General features: G+C 50.6%; 1 protein-coding gene and 1 long non-coding RNA gene across 6 annotated transcripts in view; one reads left to right on the plus strand and one right to left on the minus strand.

The window, feature by feature from the left end:
• Positions 1-18,731, minus strand: part of LOC146395408 (uncharacterized) — a 104,665-nt gene that overhangs the window by 11,880 nt on the left and 74,054 nt on the right. For 2 of the 5 annotated variants that reach the window (XM_085003141.1, XM_085003140.1), the window contains exons 3-6: positions 12,510-14,509; positions 9,117-9,293; positions 8,138-8,972; positions 6,836-7,509 (exon numbers count right to left, since the gene is read on the minus strand). In XM_085003141.1, coding sequence (XP_084859267.1) covers positions 8,862-8,972; positions 9,117-9,293; positions 12,510-12,569 — 348 coding nt within the window. In that variant the 5' untranslated portion in view covers positions 12,570-14,509 and the 3' untranslated portion in view covers positions 6,836-7,509; positions 8,138-8,861. Of the gene's footprint in view, positions 1-6,835; positions 8,973-9,116; positions 9,294-12,509; positions 14,510-18,731 lie in introns of those variants that run through there. The other 3 variants (XM_085003143.1, XM_085003139.1, XM_085003142.1) reach the window with 3 other exon arrangements.
• LOC146395409 (uncharacterized) overlaps positions 1-18,731 on the plus strand; it is a 32,132-nt gene that overhangs the window by 7,207 nt on the left and 6,194 nt on the right. The window contains exons 2-4 of the long non-coding RNA XR_014831955.1: positions 8,096-8,164; positions 12,073-12,421; positions 18,582-18,708. This is a non-coding gene — a long non-coding RNA (uncharacterized LOC146395409). The remainder of the gene's footprint in view (positions 1-8,095; positions 8,165-12,072; positions 12,422-18,581; positions 18,709-18,731) is intronic.

An 18,731-nucleotide genomic window follows, 5' to 3' on the forward strand; every position in this document is an offset into this window, starting at 1 on the left:
AAACTCAATGCCATACGCATGTTCACAGCAGGATTATTCACAAGAGCCAAAGGTGGCAGCAACTCAAGTGTCCCCCGACAGATAAATAACATCACGGTCAGTGGTGAAAGAGCTCAAGGTCACCCTCCGAGACAGGAAGGAGGCCAAGAGGCCCGGTTTCACTGCTTCGAAGCAACACGGTACCGTACGTTCCAGCCAGAGCACTCAGTGGAGACAGAGAGATAAAAGGCCTCCACATTGGAAAGGGAGAAACTATCTGTGTTCGCAGATGATAGAATCTTGTATGTGGAAAATGCTAAAAATTCCACAAAACAATTGTAAGAACGGATAAATGAACTCAGCAAAGCAGCAGGGTACGGCGTCAACGTACAAAAATCGGTGGCATTTCTACACACCAACCATGAACCATCTAAAAAGGAAATTAAGAAAACAATTTATCGTAGCACCAAAAAGAATAAAACACTGAGGAAATAAGTTAACCAAGGAGGACTGCACAATGAAAAATGCTGATGAAAGGAATTAAAGACGTAAGTGGAAACACAACCCACAGTCACAGGTTGGAAGACTGAATATCGTCAAGGTGTCAATACTGCCTTAAGCAATCCATAGATTCGACAGAATCACTGCCAAACCCCCAACAACATTTTTGGCAGAGATAGAAAAACCCATTCTAATATTCAGATGGAATCTCATGGGATCCCCCATAGCCAGAACAATCTTGGAAGAGGAGAAAAATCTAGAAGACTCGTACTTCCTAACCTCAACACTTTTTACAAAACTATGGTAAATCAAAACAATGTGGTACTGGCATAAAGACAGACATAGAGACCAATGGAATAGAACAGAGAGCCTAGAAATAAACTCTCGCCCATATGGTCCAATAAGTTTTGACAAGAGTGCCAAGACCATTCAATGGGGAAAAGACAGCCTTTCAACAAAAGATGCCAGGCAAACAGGGTATCCATGTGCCAAAGCATGAAGCTGGACCCTTATCTCACAGACCCACTCAACAGGTATCAAAGACCTAAAGTCAGATCTAAAATTATCAAATTCTTAGAGGAAAACACCGGGCGAAAGCTTCACGATATTAGACTTGGCTATGACAACAGACACATGCGACAAAAGAAAAAATAGATTAAATAGATTTCATGACAATTTAAAAAAATTTGTACATCCGAAGACACTATCTACAGAATCAGAAAGCGACTCATAGAATTGGAGAGAATATTTGCAAATTGATAAGGAATTAATATCCAGAATACAGAGAGAATTCCTAAAACTTAACGACAACAAAACCCTAAATAACTCATTTTAAAAACGGCCAAAGGACTTGAACAGACACTTCTCCCAAGAAGATACACGCATGGCCAATGAGCGTGTGAAAAGATGCTTAGCATCAATAATTACTCGGGAAATGTGATCCAAACTGCAACGAAATACCACCCAAGGCCCGTTAGGGTGGCTAGGACCAGAACCCAGAAAGTACCCCGGTGGGTGTGAAGGTGGGATGTCGGAGCCCTTCCTACTGCTGGTGAGGGGCAGGGGGGCCAGCCTCTGTGGAAAGCAGTGCACCGCTGCTTGAAACAACTGAACCCGCGATTCCTTCTCTAGAGGTCCTCGCCCAAAGAACAGAAGACAGTGTCTCGGCGGTATGTGTGTGACCGTGTTCACGGCAGTGTTATCCACAAACCGTGGAAGCAACCCAAGGGTCCATCCGTGGATGAACAGCTAAGCAAGGCGAGGTCTCTACAGGCAGCGGAGCTACTCGGCTTTGAAAGGAAGGAAGTTCTGACACGTGGGACAACAGTGCAAGACTCTTGAGGACGCTGTGCTAAATCAAATGAGCCGGTCACAAAAATACGGTCCGATTCCTGTGTATGTGCAGCTTTTAGAGCAGTCAAAGCCCTAGAAGGCGGGATGACGGCCGCTAGGCACTGTGGGAAGGAGAAGAAGGGGAGTGACGGTCTGAGGGCGACAGAGTTTCCGTTTTACAGGCGGGAAAGAATTCTGGAGATGGATGGTGTTGGTGGTAGCACATTATGAATGGATTTAATACCCCTGAAAGCAGTTAAAATGATTAAATGGTAAATTTTATGTCTGTGTGTTTTACCACAATGTTAAAAATTAGGGGAAAATAATGCGTATTCTAATCCCGGGAACAAACATTAAAAACAAAGTGTAAAGATGCATATTTGAAAAGATAACACAGAATAAAAATGAAATATTAAAAATGCAAAATACTTTCCATTAACCCAAGAGAAGGCAAAACACAGAGAAGCAAAAAGGGAGAGACATTAAAAACAAAGAGCAGTGGAGTTCCCGTTGTGGCTCAGTGATTAACGAACCCAACTAGCATCTGTGAGGATGTGGGTTCGATCCCTGGCCGTGCTCAGTGGGTGAAGGATCCAGTGTCGCCATGAGCTGTGGTGTAGGCCACAGACATGGCTTGGCTCTGGCGGGGCTGTGGCTGTGGTGTAGGCTGGCAGCTGTAGCTCCAATTCAACCCTTGGTCTGAGAACTTCCATATGCCACAGGTGCAGCCCTAAAAAGACAAAAGGCAAAAAATTTAAAAAAAAAAAAAAAAGAAGAGAAAGAAAGAAACTGAAAACAAAAACATATAGCAGAATGGCAGGCTTAAACTCTACCTCATCAATCACTATGTTAAGATAAAAAGGGACTACACGCTCCAATTAAAAGGTAATATTGTCCAGTTTGATTTAAAAATCCAAGAATCAACGGCATATAATCTACATGAAATAATTACAGCTTAAAGACAGGTTAAAAGTGAAAGGCTGTAGTGGGATGGACTGGGAGTGTGGGGTTAGGAGATGTAAACTATTACACTTAGAATGGAAGGGCAATGAGGTCCTACTTTATAGCACAGGCAACTGTGTCCAGTCTCTTGGGATAGAACAGGATGCAAGATAATCTCAGAAAGGAAATGTGTATATACGCGTGTGTGTGTACATTGTGTGTGTATGACGGGGTCACTTTGCTGTACAGCAGAAATGGGCCCGTCATTGTAAATCAACTCAAATAAAGTCAGAAAATGTACCTATCAAAACAACGTAAGAGGCTGTAAACAACACGCTATGCGGATGGTAAACACGAGCTGGAGTGGCTGCTAGGCTAGGAGCACGCAAAGGCGACGGCAAGAAAAATGTGACCCGAGATGAAAAGGAGCATTTCATAAGGACAAGACGTTGCATAACGATAATGAAAACATTTCTCAACCCGTCAGGAAAACACGACAACCATGAAGGTATATGCGGGCCGCTGCCAAAGTTTCAGAACGCACGACGCAGACACGCGGTAGCATCAAAGGGGTAGGAAATTTCACACCCATGGATGGATGTTAATGCTTTCCCTCTTGCACTTGGTGGTAAAACTGGACCCCGAATTAATAAACACATAAAAGCTCCCAATAACGTTATCAAGAGCATTTCTTATCGACATTTACAGGCCACCATCCCCGCAACTTCAGAAGATGCATTCCTTCACGTACACCTGCACTATGGAGCAAGACGGACCGTGTGCTCGGCCGGAACATGTCTCAATAAATTTCAGAGGACTGAAAATGTGCAGAGGGTGGTTTTTTTCTTCCTAGGAATGCGGTGGAATCACATTAGAAATCAAAAAAGACATATAGGAAAGCTCCTGGATATGTGTAAGTGAAGCAGCACGTGTTTAATTAACACATGGCTCAAAGACGAAATCACAAAGAAAAATTCTAAATACTTCAACTCAAACGACAATGAAAATTCAACAAATCAAAGTTTGTCAGATGCAGCTGGAGCAGTGCTTAGAGGGATATTTATAGATTGTCATTTGTTTTGGAGAAGAGAGAAATGTTTTGTGTTGTTTTTTTTTAAATCAATGATATCATTTACCATTTAAAAAGCTAGAAACTCATTTTAAGAAGTCAGCATTGCTCTGAGACCCAAACCAGACAAATACATTACGGGAAAGAAAGCTATAGCACGACAGCCTTCATGAACAGAGACACAAAATTCCTTCACGGAATCTTTTCCAGCTGAATCCGTGTTTATGTTCATTGTATACGTATTTATATACATATTTTATGTATAAAATATACACATGCACACACATATATTAACACTATTATATCTGTATATATTATATATACACATATATACATTATTTTATACACATTTCACAGAAAAGAAAATCACGGACTTGCAGAATAGACTTGTGGTTGCCAAGGGGGAGGCAGTGGGGTGGTTGGGGAGCTTGGGGTTCATAGATAAAAACTATTGGAGCTCCCGTCGTGGCTCAGTGGTTAATGAATCTGACTAGGAACCATGAGGTTGCAGGTTCGACCCCTGGCCTCGCTCAGTGGGTGAAGGATCCGGTGTTGCCGTGAGCTGTGGTGTCGGTTGCAGATGCGGCTCGGATCTGGCATTGCTGTGGCTGTGGCGTAGGCCAGCGGCTACAGCTCCGATTCAACCCCTAGCCTGGGAACCTCGCTGTGGTTGCTGTGGGTGCGGCCATGGAAAAGACGAAAAAAAAAAAAAAAAAAGATACGAACTATTGCCTTTATGGATTAGCAATGAGATCCTGCTGTGTAGCACTGGGAACTATGTCTAGTCACTTATGATGGAGCATGATGATACGTGAAAATAGAATGTGTACATGTGTGTGTAACTGAGTCACCATGCTGTACGGTAGAAAAAACAATTGTATTGGGGAAATAACCATTAAGAAATAATTAAATTATTATTAAAAATAATAATAAAAAAAGGAAGGTGAGGCTATCTTCATAGATCCTACAGATCTCAACAAATAAGTGAATTTTATGAGAGACTCTATGCCAATAAACTCAATTACATACACGGGGTGGACAAATTCCTTGAAAAACACAGCTTGTCAAAACCGATCCAGCTTTGACATAGCGTCTCTGAATGGTCCACTACCTAGTAACAAAATTAATTTTGCTGTTGAATCCTTTCCACCAAAAATTCCAAGCCCGGAGTATTAATAAACACACAAAGAAGAAACTCACACAAACTCCTTCCCAAAACAACTATTTCTCAAATCATCTCAGGCAGTCAGCGTAATCCTGATAGCAAAACCTCACAGAGGCATCATGAGAAAAGTACAGATCAATATTCCTGATGCGACAGACACAAAAAATCCCTAACGGAATATCAAGCGGAATCCAGCATAAAATGATAATACATCATAATTAAGTAGAGTTTTTCCAAGGAAGACACAGATGGTACAACATTGAAAATCAACCAATATAATTGACCATATCGACAAAATAAATGTGTAGGACCACAGGATGCAGAAAACTATCTGACAAAGCTCCAAAAGATGCAGAAAACCATCTGACAAAACTTCAGTGCCCATTTGGGACCCCAAACACCAGCAAACTTGAATGAGAATTTTTTCAGTCCAATCAAGGACGTATAGGAAAACCCTAGCTGACATTGTTTATCACTGAGACATTGAAGGCTTTTCTCCGGAGACTGGGAACGAGGTAAGAATGTCTACTCTCTCCATTCCTCTTTGCCACTGTGCTAAGATTCCTAGCTAGTGAAATAAGGCAAGAAAAATAGAAGTTGTACAGTTTGGAAAGAAAGAACAAGGCCTCCTATGCTTATCGACGCCATGGTCATTTACGAGAAAAATTTTAAATAACAGACAAAAATAACTACTAGGATTAATAAGTGCATTTAATAAGGTCATAGGATACAAAGTCAACATATAAAATCCTAGTTTTTATCCTAGTAGCAAATAATTGGAAATGACTTTTTAAAACAATTCCATTGCTAATAGTATCAAAAAAAATACTTATGAATACCTTTAAATGCATGCAAGACCTATGTATAAAAAAGCAGAAGATAATGCCAAAAGAAATTAGAGATCTAAATGAACAAATAAGCCATGTGCATGGCCTGGAGACTAACAATTAAGATGCAAATTCTCTCCAGATTGAACTATGGATGTTTATAGTTTTAACACAATTCCAATCCAAATATCAAGGAGATTTTTTTTTTTTTTTGGCTGAATTGACAAATTGTTTCTAAAATTTAACTGGAAATACAAAGTACCTAGAATAGCCAAAACAATCTTCAAAATAAATGACCAATAAATCACTTCCTGATTTCAAGTTGTGTAAAAAGCTGCAGTAATCAAGATGGTGTGTGGTACTGATGGAACCACAGAGAAATAAATCAATGGACCATAATGAAGACTCAGAGATTCATCTGTATTCAGTCAATTGATTCTTCACAAAGGTGTCAAGGCAATGCCACCTTCGATGAGACAGCAATATCTTTTCGGCTAATGGACTGGAAAAACCAGGAAAGTGTACAGGGGAGAAAAGGGCCTGAACCTCTCCTTTACATCCCTCATAAAAAATCATTTGCTCTAGATCACAGTCCTAGACCTAAAACTAGAACTAAAGCTTCCGGTGGAATACACATAAGAATGTCCAGAGACTTCCAGAGCAGACCCACAAAAGCCCAACCACAAAAGGACATATTGGCAGTCCACGAGCTGGACTTCCTCAAAATTGAAAACCTTTGCTCATCAAAAGGCAACACTGAGACTAGGAAAAGTCTCAAGTCACCAAGTGGGAGAAAATGTTCGAAATACATATATATCTGACAAAGGAATCCAGAATATTTAGAGTCCCTACGATTCAATAAAACAAACAAACCAAAAAACCCAGAAGAAGACTTGAGTAGACACTCCACAAAAGAAGATATGAAAGGGACAATAAGCACGTGGAGAGGCACTCGGCACCCTCAGTCATCAGGGCGACACAAACTGAAAGCGCAGCGAGAGTCCCGCCACGCGTACTCACCGGAAGGGCCGAATGAACGCCCAAAGTGGACCATGCCTGCTGCCAGCGCGGATGCGGAGTAACTGGAACCCTTGCACATTGCTGGTGGGAGCCGAGAGGGCACATCCACTTTGGAAACTGCTTCTAAGTTCCTTAAAAGGCTAAACGTCATGAAACGATTCTTCCTAGGTGTTTTCTCAGGAGAAAAGGGAACATGTGCCTTAAAAATGGGTACAACGCAAATGTCCACCAGAATGGAAAGCCGTCGAATGTAGGCACGAGATATCACTCAGCACATTGAAAAGACAACGCATGCATGCGACAGTATGGACGCATCTCAAAAGCGCAGCTGTCCAGGTGAGCGCAGGTCCACGGTCTGGGCATGTGAAGTTCAGGGACAGAGAGCACTGCCCCACGGTGATGGAAAGCAGAGCCCTGCGTGCGTGGATCCGGACGAGAAAGGCCGTGAGGGGCCTCTCTGGGACGACAGAGGTGCTCTCTGTTGACAGGAGTAGCGGGGACATGGGTACATGCGTACATGCATCACTCAAAAGCCACCGAGTTGCACTCTTATCTGGGAATTTAAGTTTTGCCTCAAGGAAACAGTTACCGTAAATATACACGGTTGATTCTTCTTCAGCTAGCGCATCACTGCAGCCCGTTATAATAAAGTTCTAAACGCCTTCCCCCCAAACCTGCAACAAAACACAAAACAGACCACAGAGCAAAAAGATAAAAGAGTCTACTAACATGACGACAAAATATTTGGGGGGCAAGTAACATATTGTTTGCCCTCAGAAAGTCCATTCTAAAAACAAGGTTTTTTTCTAACCATATAATTTAAAATAAAACAAATGGTTTTTGTTTTGTTCTAGTGTTCTCTATCGTGAAATGAAACAAAGCAAAACACAGTGACTGAGAAAGAAAAAAGACAAGACAGACAGACAGGGAAAGAGATTGTTACAATTCAGAGCGGTGGTTCCCTTGGGAGGCAGGTAGCTAAGGAGGGAATCACGAGGCGGGCTTCCGAGTGGGGGGTGAGCTTCTGCTTTTTCATCTGCGTGCTGATTACAAGTGTGTGTTCAGGGTGTGAGAATTCATCAAACTTTGCACTCATTTTATATGCAGATGCGTGTATACACGCATCCACTTGTCTTAATGCTTCTCAATTACGCATCTCTAAAACTAAAAACACAAACAAATTAATCCTAAAAAGTTAACCATGGTGAAGGATTGGCAAACAAGGAATAAGTTCAAAACAGAATTTTTTTTTTTGGACAGAGAGAGGAGAGAAGAGGAAGGCAGGATGGACGCACACGGTACCTGACAGCCACGCGGTCCTCATTCAAGGTTAGTCCTTACACTTTTCTGCTGCTGTGGACTCGGAGGGTCCTGATGTTTACCTGGAAGTCTCGCAAAGAGCCGGGGAGCTCAGAGGGCTGTGGGTTCGGGTGGTGCCAGGTTACCTCTGAACGGTCCAGGACGCGGCGATGGAGCTGGCCGTGGCATTGGCGAGCTCCTGGACCATTGCTGCCCGGTTGGCAGGGCTGATGCCCCACCACAGACCGGCGTGACATTTGATCTTGGTGAGAACGGTGACCTCTGGTCTGTGGTCCGCCAGGAACTGGACGGTGGACTGGGGGCCAAGTGAGAAAGGGGCACTGCGTCAGGGCCCCTCTTTCGTCGAGATTTGGGCTCATCTCTGTGCTCCTGCTGCATTGAATCAATGCTGCTCCTCTTTCCCTCGCCGGGTCCACTCCCTTCTAACGACTGGAGCGTCCTGGAGTGTTGCCAGCTGGTCGGGATGTGGGAGAAGGAAAGGCACGGGCAGGAACTGGGTGTCTGGAGCCGCCTCTGGGTGCGGGTGACACGCACGGGATGCAGGGCCTATTGCTGCATCAGCCGGTCATAGTCTGATTCCAGGAAGGGGACCAGGTTCTGCTGCTGGGCTTTGAGGTTCTGAGCAGGGTCTGGGACAAAGGAGGACAGCGGGTAGGTGGGCTTCACAAAGCCGGCCATGCTGCTGATGCAAGCAGGAGGCCAAGAGTTACCGAGCTGTGCTCAACCGGCTTCTGTTCTCTCCGGGGTGATGGGCGTTGGACCACGATGCCAAGAGGCCAGGCTTGAGGAGGAGGCTCAGATCTCTTTTCTTTTGAAACTGGCAGGAGAAACAGATGGGAAGAGCAACAACAGAGGCTCAGGGGCTGAAACCATACCTAGGAGCACAGGTTTCTGGGAAGCAGGGGCTGGCACCGCCCCCACCCGAGCGCAGGCACCTCCCTTCCTCCTGCACCCCAGCCACCTCATAGCTGCCGGTGGTGACCTTGACAGACACATCCAGGGGCTGGTTCGTCTCGCCATCCACCGTCTTCAACAGGGACATGAAAGTTGGGGGGGAGCCAGCCCTGTACTCGACAGCCTTCTGCCGCTGCTGCCCAGGAGGCTGGGGGGATTTCTGCAGAAGAAGGTCAGGGCCAGGCTGATGCAGACCCAAGGGAAGACAGGTGGGTGAGTGACGCTCAAAAGTTGGGGAGAGGAGTTCCCTTTGTGGCTCAGCAGGTAACAAACCCAACTAGGATCCATGCGGATGCGGGTTTGATCCCTGGGCTCGCTCAGTGGGTTAAGGATCGGTCACCGCCGTGAGCTGTGGTATAGGCCAGCAGCTGTAGCTCTGATTTGACCCCTAGCCTGGGAATGTCCATATGCCGCAGGTGCGGCCCTTAAAAAAAAAAAAAAAAAGTGGCCAGGTTGAGGGCTCTGCCTTGTGCCAGACCTTGGAGGGCTTGGGGCCCAGGGCGAGTGGGGCGCAGCACTGCATCCTGTGCCCCACAACTCCCTCCAGAAGGCCCAGCGGTGGCCTGGTGGTGGCAGTGGCAGCTTCTGGGAGGAGGGGTCCAGCTTGGCCTGTCTCTGGAGGTGCCCACCACCTAGAGCCCCTTTGCTGGCTTTTCTCCCCTGCCTCCTGCTCCATTTCTTCTCCTTGCCATGAGTCTGGTCATCCGGTGGCTGGTTCCACAGCCCCGCCCTGAAGGAAGAAGGCAGGTGCCAGAAGTTTCCACCTAGCCCCCCAACTTGCCCATAAAGCCGGCTAGCTTGGCCAGGCCCCCTCTCCCATGAATTGCTGTCACATGAGAGCTCGTGGAGGACTGAGCCCAAGGTCACAGCCCTCTTCTCAGGGGCCCACGCTCCTTCATGGTGGAGCCATGAAAGAACAGAGCCAGGAGCTGTAGGCGGTTCCCCAGCATGGAGCCGTCCTGCTTCTCAAGCCCAATGATGTTTGGCAGAGAGAATGGCTTTTCCCTGTTGATGCCAGCATAGTGTTTTGTGGTCCAGGGAAAGACTCCAAACTGCGAAAAGTATTTGACCATGACAGTGGCCTAAAGAGGGGAAGGAGGAGGAGGCAAGGTCATTGCCACCGGCCTGAAAGCACACACACAGACACACACACAGCCCTGAAACAAGTGAATGCCCAGAGAAGCTCCTCAGCTGTGCTTCAGGCTTCACAAATGTAAAGAACTGCTCTGGTCATCAGCAGAGGCTAGAGATGAAAAGCAAATAAACCCCCAGGAACCACCGTGAATATGTAAGTCAGCCCGGTAACACTGCCGAAGGCTGGTCAACCTTTTGTTAATTTCTTTGAGCTGTTACTCCCTTTCTAATTCCTCCTGACATTTGTTGCCTGCTAAATCAATTTGATGCATGGCAGGCAAATTAGGACGGCTCTCCCAGCCTGCCCCTCACAGGCGAGTGGCTGAGCAGGCGTTTTAAGAGATTGTCTTTTTATGCTGAAAAGGCTCAAAAAATGGCTGTGTTTTCTTTGGCAAGATGGAAAGGTCACCCAAAGCTCCCATCCTTTTAATGCCGCTTCATTAGCCAGCATTTGGCATGTCCTTTCTTTAAGGCTTCTTGTTTCACCAACTTCTAAAAGTCAGGCCCTTCAGCCAGGTAAACAGTCTCGTCGTGCCCTGAGGGGCCCCCTGCGATCAGAGCGTGAGGCTCCTGCCTGGAAGTGGGGGTGGGCAGGAGGTGGTCACAGCGCGTCTGTCCCTGGAATGCTGGCGGCCGTTCCTAGCAGAAAAGGTAGACCCCATCTGAAGCTCTGCCTCAGACCCGATGCGGTGCCTTCTTGGTCTCCTTGCCTGTAAAACGAAAGGGCTGGTCTAGGAGGTCTTTTGGGTGCGTCCCAGGCAGACCCTCCGTAATTCTTTGGGCAGAGAATCCTGTTTTTGTTGGTCCACGTGGCCTGGGAAGCGCAATCAGCCCCCTGGGAGAAAGTGCCCACGTGGCCGCCGCAGTCGATTCCAGGCTGGTGAGGCCCTCGCCCCAGTAATTGGTCTTGGGGCCAAGTTCAGACACGGGTGTCTGTGATTCTCCGTGCACACAGTGCCCTGGATGGGAAGGCCGTGGCAAGTGGGGCCCTGTGGATACCGGCTGGAACCTCAGGGCCCTGGGGCCGGAACGGGTGGGCCGTGCGGTGGGAGCCACCTTGGCCATGGAGGTGACTCCGGGGCAGTCATGGGGCTTCATGGGGAAGAGTCGCCAGGGGATCAGGCAAAGGCCACATGCCTTCAAAGAGTGTGGTCCTCTCCTGCCAGGAAGCAAAGGCCCACAAAGGTGGAGGCAGGAGGTGTGCCCAGCCAGTGACCTCGGGCATATCACTCTAGACGCAGTGCCCCGTCTACAGTCTGAGACTAGGCCCGGCTGGCCTTCTGAATATCCGTCTGGAGCCCCGGGTGGGACCAGGGTGATTGTCCAGCCTCAGCCCTTCAAGTGCAGGACAGTAGTAACTCAAAGTCTGAATCGTAGGAAGACGTTTAGGGAAATTAAAGTTTATTGGACTCAGTTACAAGGACCAGATCAAAACAGATCTGTTCCATTTGTAATTAGGAGGATCTACGTCTCCACAAAACAACGTAGCACAGACTTTTAAAAGCAGACTCCTTCCAGGGGATCGGAGTATTTATAATGGTGTTGGTTTTTGTTTTCGTTTTTTTAAACCGCATCTTTCATCCTAGCTCAGGAATGCTAGGATGGCAGAGCTTAAAATGCCTGACCCGGCAGAGCTGAGACTGGCTGCTGCTTCCCCTGGGGCGGGGGGCGGGGTTCAGGGACCCCGAAGGAGGGAACCCCTCCCGGCCCCTCCGGGACCCTGGTGGGCAGGGGAGCATTAGTTCATCCTGGCAGGCTGATAAAAACGACGTGGTCGGAGAAACCACCTAATGACTGATACTTAACTTTCGCACTAATTAATTGCACAGACAGGCAGTCTTCAAGTTCACACATTGTCGCATCTGAGTAGCACAGGCAGCAGAGACCGAGGCTGGTGGCAGATGATGTCCCAGAGGCCAAAAAATTGAAAAAATCCAGACGTGCATTGCCAGAGCCTGCTGGGACACGGCCACACGTGTCTGCTGAGCGCCTACTGTGTGCCGGCTGCCGTGGGAGCACCACGCTCCCCTTCGTCTGACTCAGAAAGCTGCTGTGCTCTCGGGAGAGCGAGCGCGCCAGAGGGGGAAAGGCCAGGGGTTCCGTTCTCTGCACCCAGCCCCTCCCCAGGCCGCGGCCGCCACTTGATGCCAGCACCCTCCCAGCTGGGTTGCATCAAAGGTGCGTGAGGTGGTTGGGCTGAGGCAGGTGGGGCGCCCAGTCTGTGGGCAGGAGCTGGACCTGGGAGAGAGCCTCCCTTGGCACCTACCTCCGTGTAGTAGACGGCTGCCATCCCGAATCGTCTGGAAGGCCTGGGAGCAGAGAGCATGGCCCACAGGAAAGACGGGATGGGAGCATCGCGGAGAGGACGGAGGTGGGGACGAGTGCACGCGGTGGGGACGCTCACCAGGCGGCACAGCGCCTCGGACTCAGCTTCAGCGGGCGGGGCAGGCTCCAGAAAAACCTGTGTGACTGCTCCCGCTCCTGGTCCAGGGGCAGCCTGGACGGGGGAGGAAACCTTTGCTTTCAGTCCAAGAAAGACAGGCTCCTGGCCCTGGATGGGGCGGGGGAGGCCCTGCCTTGAGAAAACCCAAGATGCAGATAAAAATAACTTCGTTTTCCCAAACTCTGCACAGGGAGCAACTTTCCACTTTCCGGGAGCAGTCAGCCTCGGAGTTCCCCACTTAACACACTCCCCAGATGCACTTAAAAAAATATGTGATGTGCAAAAGAGCTCAACGGCACACAACTTCTCTACGGAGTGTTTTCAAACAAGTCATCCAGTTCAGAGAAGCACTTGCTTTGCCTCCTAGAGTCTGCAGCAAAACATCTGCTAACCCATGTTCACCCACTTCGGGCTGCAACGTGGAAACGGGCTGGTCCCTGGTCTGGGTTACAGATAACTCTTGCCTGTGAAGTGGCAGATCTCTAGCTGGCAGCATCCGAAAAGGAGTTTTCTGCGGGAGCTGCCGGTCTGAGGCTCTGAATGGGTGGAACAGAACAGGAAGTCTGGCGGCTGGCGGGGGCCTCTTGGAGCTGCCAGCCCACTGGCTCCGAGGGGCCTCCTGGCCCAGGTGGGCTCCTCCTCTTCTTCCTTCACCCTTCCTCCCTCCCAGCTGGCCCCCAGCAACCCCTCATTACCATCTCTGCAAGCTCCCTAGGCCCCAAAGGCATCCTTTTCAGAACCTTTGTTGACCAATCGATTGCATTTGCATTAAAGGGCACATTCTAAAATTTTAAAAAAGGCTCAGGAATTTGGATTCGAGCCTCCTCTCCCCTGGAATTTACTATCTCTCAGCACAATCTGAGCCCGTCCCCGCGTCACCATGAGGCTTGCACTGTTTGTTTAACAACCGCTGACAGGCTGCTCTCTTCCAGACCTTGAGCTGGGCCGCAGAGGCACAGAGGTGGCCTGGCAGGCCCCGTCCTCACAGGGCTCCCATCGCGGGGCTGGGGGGGGGGAGTCCCAGGGGTAGGCATGGGTCTGGGGCCCCGGGGCTGGGCCCAGAAGAGGATAGGAGGCTTCCCAGAGGGGAGGCTGGGGAGTGGCAACCCCTCCTGGCAGAGGCTTCTGGAGGATGGACCTTCTGGGCACACACTCCTGATCCTGTGCAATTCGAAGACCTGGAGCCCAGGGGACAGAGAGCCCAGCAGGTCTCCAGGGGCCCGGCCTTCCACTCCCTCCTCCCCTTCCCTGTGCAGGTGGTTCAGCCTCCAAGGCGACTTTTTAAGAGACCCGTTGACACAGTCACTTAACGGGCGCAGAATAAAGGCGCCCCGCCGACACCTACCGGGGCCACCTCCAACTTCCCTAAAAGCCAGATTTCGCATTCGAGGAAAATCATTTCTCTGCCTGCCGTGGGGCCACTGAGATTCGGATTCAGGGCGTAATTCCGAGGCATCAGCGCAAAACGATCCCTTTTACTGCTGTAAATGGCCTTGGCCACAGAGCAGTCTCGACGCTCAGAGAGTCTGGGGTTTCTCCCGCAGGTGTCTCCTTGGGGCTGGGGGCAGCCTGCTCCCCCGTCACGGGGTCCCCTGCCTCCCCCCGGGGGAGGGGGCTTCCTGCCTGACGCTGCAGGTGTTTCCGGGTTGATCTGCGGCCATCGCATCCGCCTGTTGGGTGTCTTCCTGGAGCGGCTGTTGAGACCCAGGGAACCCTCTGCTGCCCGGGTGGTTCACTCTCATCCCGGCTGGGGCTGCTCGCAGGGACTCTCACAGCGGAGAATGGCGGGATCTCAGAAAGTCCTCTCTGGTGGCCTTTTTCCCCTACCGAGAAATTCCAGAACTCTGTGACACTAAGAAGAAAGAGAGAGGAGCAGACACGGATGATGACGGCAAGGAAGGGGAGAGCCGGTGGGTCCGCTTCCCGAGATGGAAAACAGGTGGAACACAGCTCTTCGCACTCTGTGTCTCAGGACTCAAGCCAGGATCCCCAGGGGAGGGCCCGCTGGTGTCCCAAAGACCCCCCCAGGAGTTCTGGACACAGGCGGCAGAGCATAGAGACTCCCTGCAGGGAGGGTGTGTGGCCGGTGGGGGTGGGCAGCGAAGCCTCCGGCCGTCCTCACCAGGAGCTAACTCAGGGCATAAATTATGCGTCGGCCAACGGAGTGACTTTCAGAGATGTCACAAGGGGATACTGAAAAGAAACTGGTACAGGGAGAGGTGCCGGGCTTGCCTGAGTGCCAGCTCGCCCCCAGCCGTGGCGTTGCACCCGCAGGGCCTCGGACACGGGAACAGTGTCCCCGCCGAGTGCATGCAGGGCCGCGGCGACATCATCCAGCAGCCCCTGCCCCAAGACGCAGGGCAGCCGGGCCGTAGCGACGAGCCTCTGGGCCGTGCCCTCTGCAGGGAGAGACAAGAACTGACCAGACAATGGGACACCTAGGGCCATCACTGTGTCAACTTGTCTCCTAGAGACAAACACCAGACTTCACCCAGTCCACCAACTGGTCTCAAGGGGCTGCTGGGGAAGAAGTTCCCTAGAGATAACGGGTGGGCCCGGGGCCGAGGCGGGGAGACCCTTGTCTCCGAGTGCCCGCAACCCGCCTCCCCTCCTCCGGCCCTTGCACCTCCTGGATCACCAAAGACAAACAAGACAGACGGCGCTGGATCTTGCTCTGCTTTCGATTGACGTGTTCTACGAATGTTTTATAAACATCCCCACGGGGTCTGTGCGTCTAAGGCGGGTGTGATGAGCAACTGTGGAAGTTACGCTCCACCTTCAAGATACGTGACGTGGGCCCTTCCCGGAGTGGCTGGCACACGGCGGGCAGTGATGTCACGTCGCCTGATCTTCAGTGCAGACGTTGGGAAAAGCCGCTCCACCCAAAGAGGAAAGCCCTTCAAATTCGCATTGGCTCCCCCCTGCTTCTTGTTGGGCTTCCTAAGTGAAGCCTCACTTGGGAAAGACTGGAGCCCAGACAGAGCACGTGGTTCTCTCTCTGGGTCTGGCCGGTGCACCCCAAGGCTCCAGCCATTACGGAAAACGGCCTTGGAAAAATGCATACTCCCCCCAACATCTCGGAATAACAAGCGGGCCCTTCCGCAAACATCCCATTGCCTAAGCGGTGTGGACACCCCCACCACCAGCGTGTATAAACGATCCCCTCTGCTTCCTACCCGCATCCATGACCTCCTCTCTCCTGCACGGCCCACTTGCCGTCAATGGACCCAGTCACCAGCCAGCACTGTCTGAGGCCAGCGTTTCCTCGCCGACCACCTGCTGGTCCAGGTCAGCACACAAACCCTGCTTCGCCGTTGACAGTACCTCCTCGGCAGCACCGCCGGGCCCCCTCTCCCTCCCGAACGGTGTTCCCCCTCCTGCCTTCATCCTGCCGCCTTGTGCTGAGCGCAGACACGGAGCTGCTGGTGCAGGCGTCACGCGCCCTGGCCCTCTCCTCCGCGAGGTTCAGGCATCGCCAGGCCCAGCTCCTCCTCTTCTTCCTTAAAGGTCACAAGATCTAATGAGAACCACGGCTAACTGTATATTCTTGTTGTCGGTAACCCTTAAATGACAACCATCAGACTGAATGAGGCTAATCCAGGCAGATGGAGAATCAACGTCATGTTTGTTGCAAGCAGTTTCCTCTCAGAAGCGAAAAGGTTCTCGGGAGTGGTTTGTGAGTTTGAGAGGTGTTCGAAGTTGCCTCTGGACATCGGAACACCAGCGTCAACCCCAAGCGGAATTTTGCTGGGTGATCGCTCAGCTCGTCCCCGGAAAAGTCAGTGCCATTTGGTACAAAGGCTGGAACAGGTGACAGCTTTTCTCGTGTCTCCTTTAAGCTGTTCTGGCTTTGCCGGCAAAGCAAAACCATTGAAAGCTGGATCTCTTAAGACAGGAGCAAAGAGAAAGGAATACAGGGGATTCGTTCCCCTTCCTTCCATAGTTTTCTGAGTCACCACTTTTGACCAAAATGTACACGTAAGAAAAAAAGCTGGAAATTATCAGAATGCAACAGAGACACACAGACAGAGGCTTGGTAAAGAAGATGAAGCTTCTTCAAATAGCTTATCCTCACACCTGAAATACCTCTGCTGTCCCCCCTGGCCTCGCTGTGCCCAGGACCATGGCAAGAATGTATACCAGGCAGACTAGTTGTGGTACAAAAAGAGCCATCCACTGTGGCCTTCTCCAGAGTCCACCCCTTTCCCCCAGGAGCCAGCGGGGAGCTCCCCCAGCGGCAAAGATGGTCCCACTGTGATGCCCCCAGGCTGGCGGGCCTCCGGCCCCCATCACTTGGTTATAATTAGAAATCCCCCAGGGGCATCCAAATAAAATAAACTCAGGCCAAAATTAAGTTCTAGACCTCAAAGCCTGATCCACTGGGTGTCCACCGTGCTCCACCACCTCTAAGGCAAGAGCGTCCCCTGTGAGGGCCACTCGGCCCACAGCAGGCGGCCACTGCGTCCCAGTCAAAGAAAAGCTACCTGCAGAGCTGTTCTGGCCCTGGGGTGATCGCTGGTATTTCGGCCTCATGTCCTTCTCCCGGCTCTTTCTCCTCGCTGTCACTGTCGCTCTCCAAGGGGCAGTAGCTGCCACCCTGGAGCGCTTGGAAACGCATCCGCAAAGAGAGCCTGGAACGCGGCCCTCGCCCCCTCATCACAAGCCCACCCCCACCCCCACCCCCACCCCCGACGCGCTGGGCGACTCGATGGGCACATTGTTTTATGGGCGGGGTTTCCTGCCTTCCAGCACATTCTACAGCAGACAGGAACGCTGTCAAAACAGGTCCACCTTGTTCCCTAACTGGACTGAAATTATGCATTAGTAGTGACAGTTCCCATTAGACGCCTGTGGATTTCCGTCTCCCCTTCCTATCAATCAGTCTCCCTCATTAGCCGCAGAGTTTCCCAGCCCCAGCCCCGCGCGCTGCCCGGGGCCGATGCAGGGGCCCTGCTCCGCCGCTGTCCCAAAGGGCGCAAGCTCGGCTCCTTGCGTCTAGCAGCCCTGATGCGGCAGCAGGTGCCAGCCATCCGCCCGCCTCCGGGCCACACGCGTGGTGCCCCAAACGACAGGCATTTCCTAGAGAATGGCCCTCTTTGCGGGAACCCTGGAGCTGAGGAGGGCCCCTGGGGCCCCCACCCCCTTCCCAGGTCTTCCGAAGGGCTTCGCTCCCGCCCTTAATGGTCCCAGCTTACTGGGAGGCTGCTTTGTCCAAGGCTGCCACCATTCTTCTCCCTCTTCCTTTTCTGTCCTACCCAGATCACCTAAACACAGACGACTCGCGCATCGGCCACTCCCCCCGGGACCCCCTTGTGGTCACTCCCAAAAGGGACCGGGCTGAGATGTCTAGAGGAAATTGGAGTCCGCTCACTGAATATTTACTCACCCCCCCACCAGCACCGCCGCCTTACAAAATTATTCATTTGCACAAGTCATTTAGTGCAAATAACATACGAAAAGGAACTATATGAACACCTGAAGATGATACGTGTTTTCAAGCCTGCCCGGCATGTAAGCTGACAGGCCCCCCACCCTTCTCTCTGCCTCCATGAGCTTCCCAGGGCAAGACGGGGGGAGACCAGTGCTAACAGTTTCAGGAGCTTGAAGGTTGGAAAATGGAACATCTTTCCTTCCAAGCCCCGAGCTTCGGTCTTGTCTAATTCAGACAGCGAGTCCCCCAATTAGGAGGTTAAACCGGAGATCGGACTCTGCCTATAAATTGCCAGATGAAACCGCATCAGTCTAGTGGCGGGTACCTGAGGGATGACATTATTTTCTTCCACTTGTTCAGCCGAAAGAAAGAGGAAATCCAGGCCAATTTAAAAGTAACAACTTTTTGAAAGACATTTTATTTATTTCGTGACCAGTCAAAAATGAAATGCGTTTTGTTTTTAGCCACCTGGCCCTTTGGGGGAAGTCGTGTTTTCTGAACAAAATCTCAAATCTGAAAGGAGGAAAATGCTGTTTGAGGAGCCCACAGGTTTCCAGAGAGCCGGGGCCCTGCCGGAAATTTCCGTGCCAGGTGTGTTTTGATTTTGCAGATGG

The sequence above is a fragment of the Sus scrofa genome, chromosome 17, assembly GCF_054392235.1.
Source record: "Sus scrofa isolate SSC_HxYL_T2T_F1_AM1 chromosome 17, Sscrofa_HxYL_maternal_Yorkshire_Landrace_v2.0, whole genome shotgun sequence".
NCBI classification, from domain to species: domain Eukaryota; kingdom Metazoa; phylum Chordata; class Mammalia; order Artiodactyla; family Suidae; genus Sus; species Sus scrofa.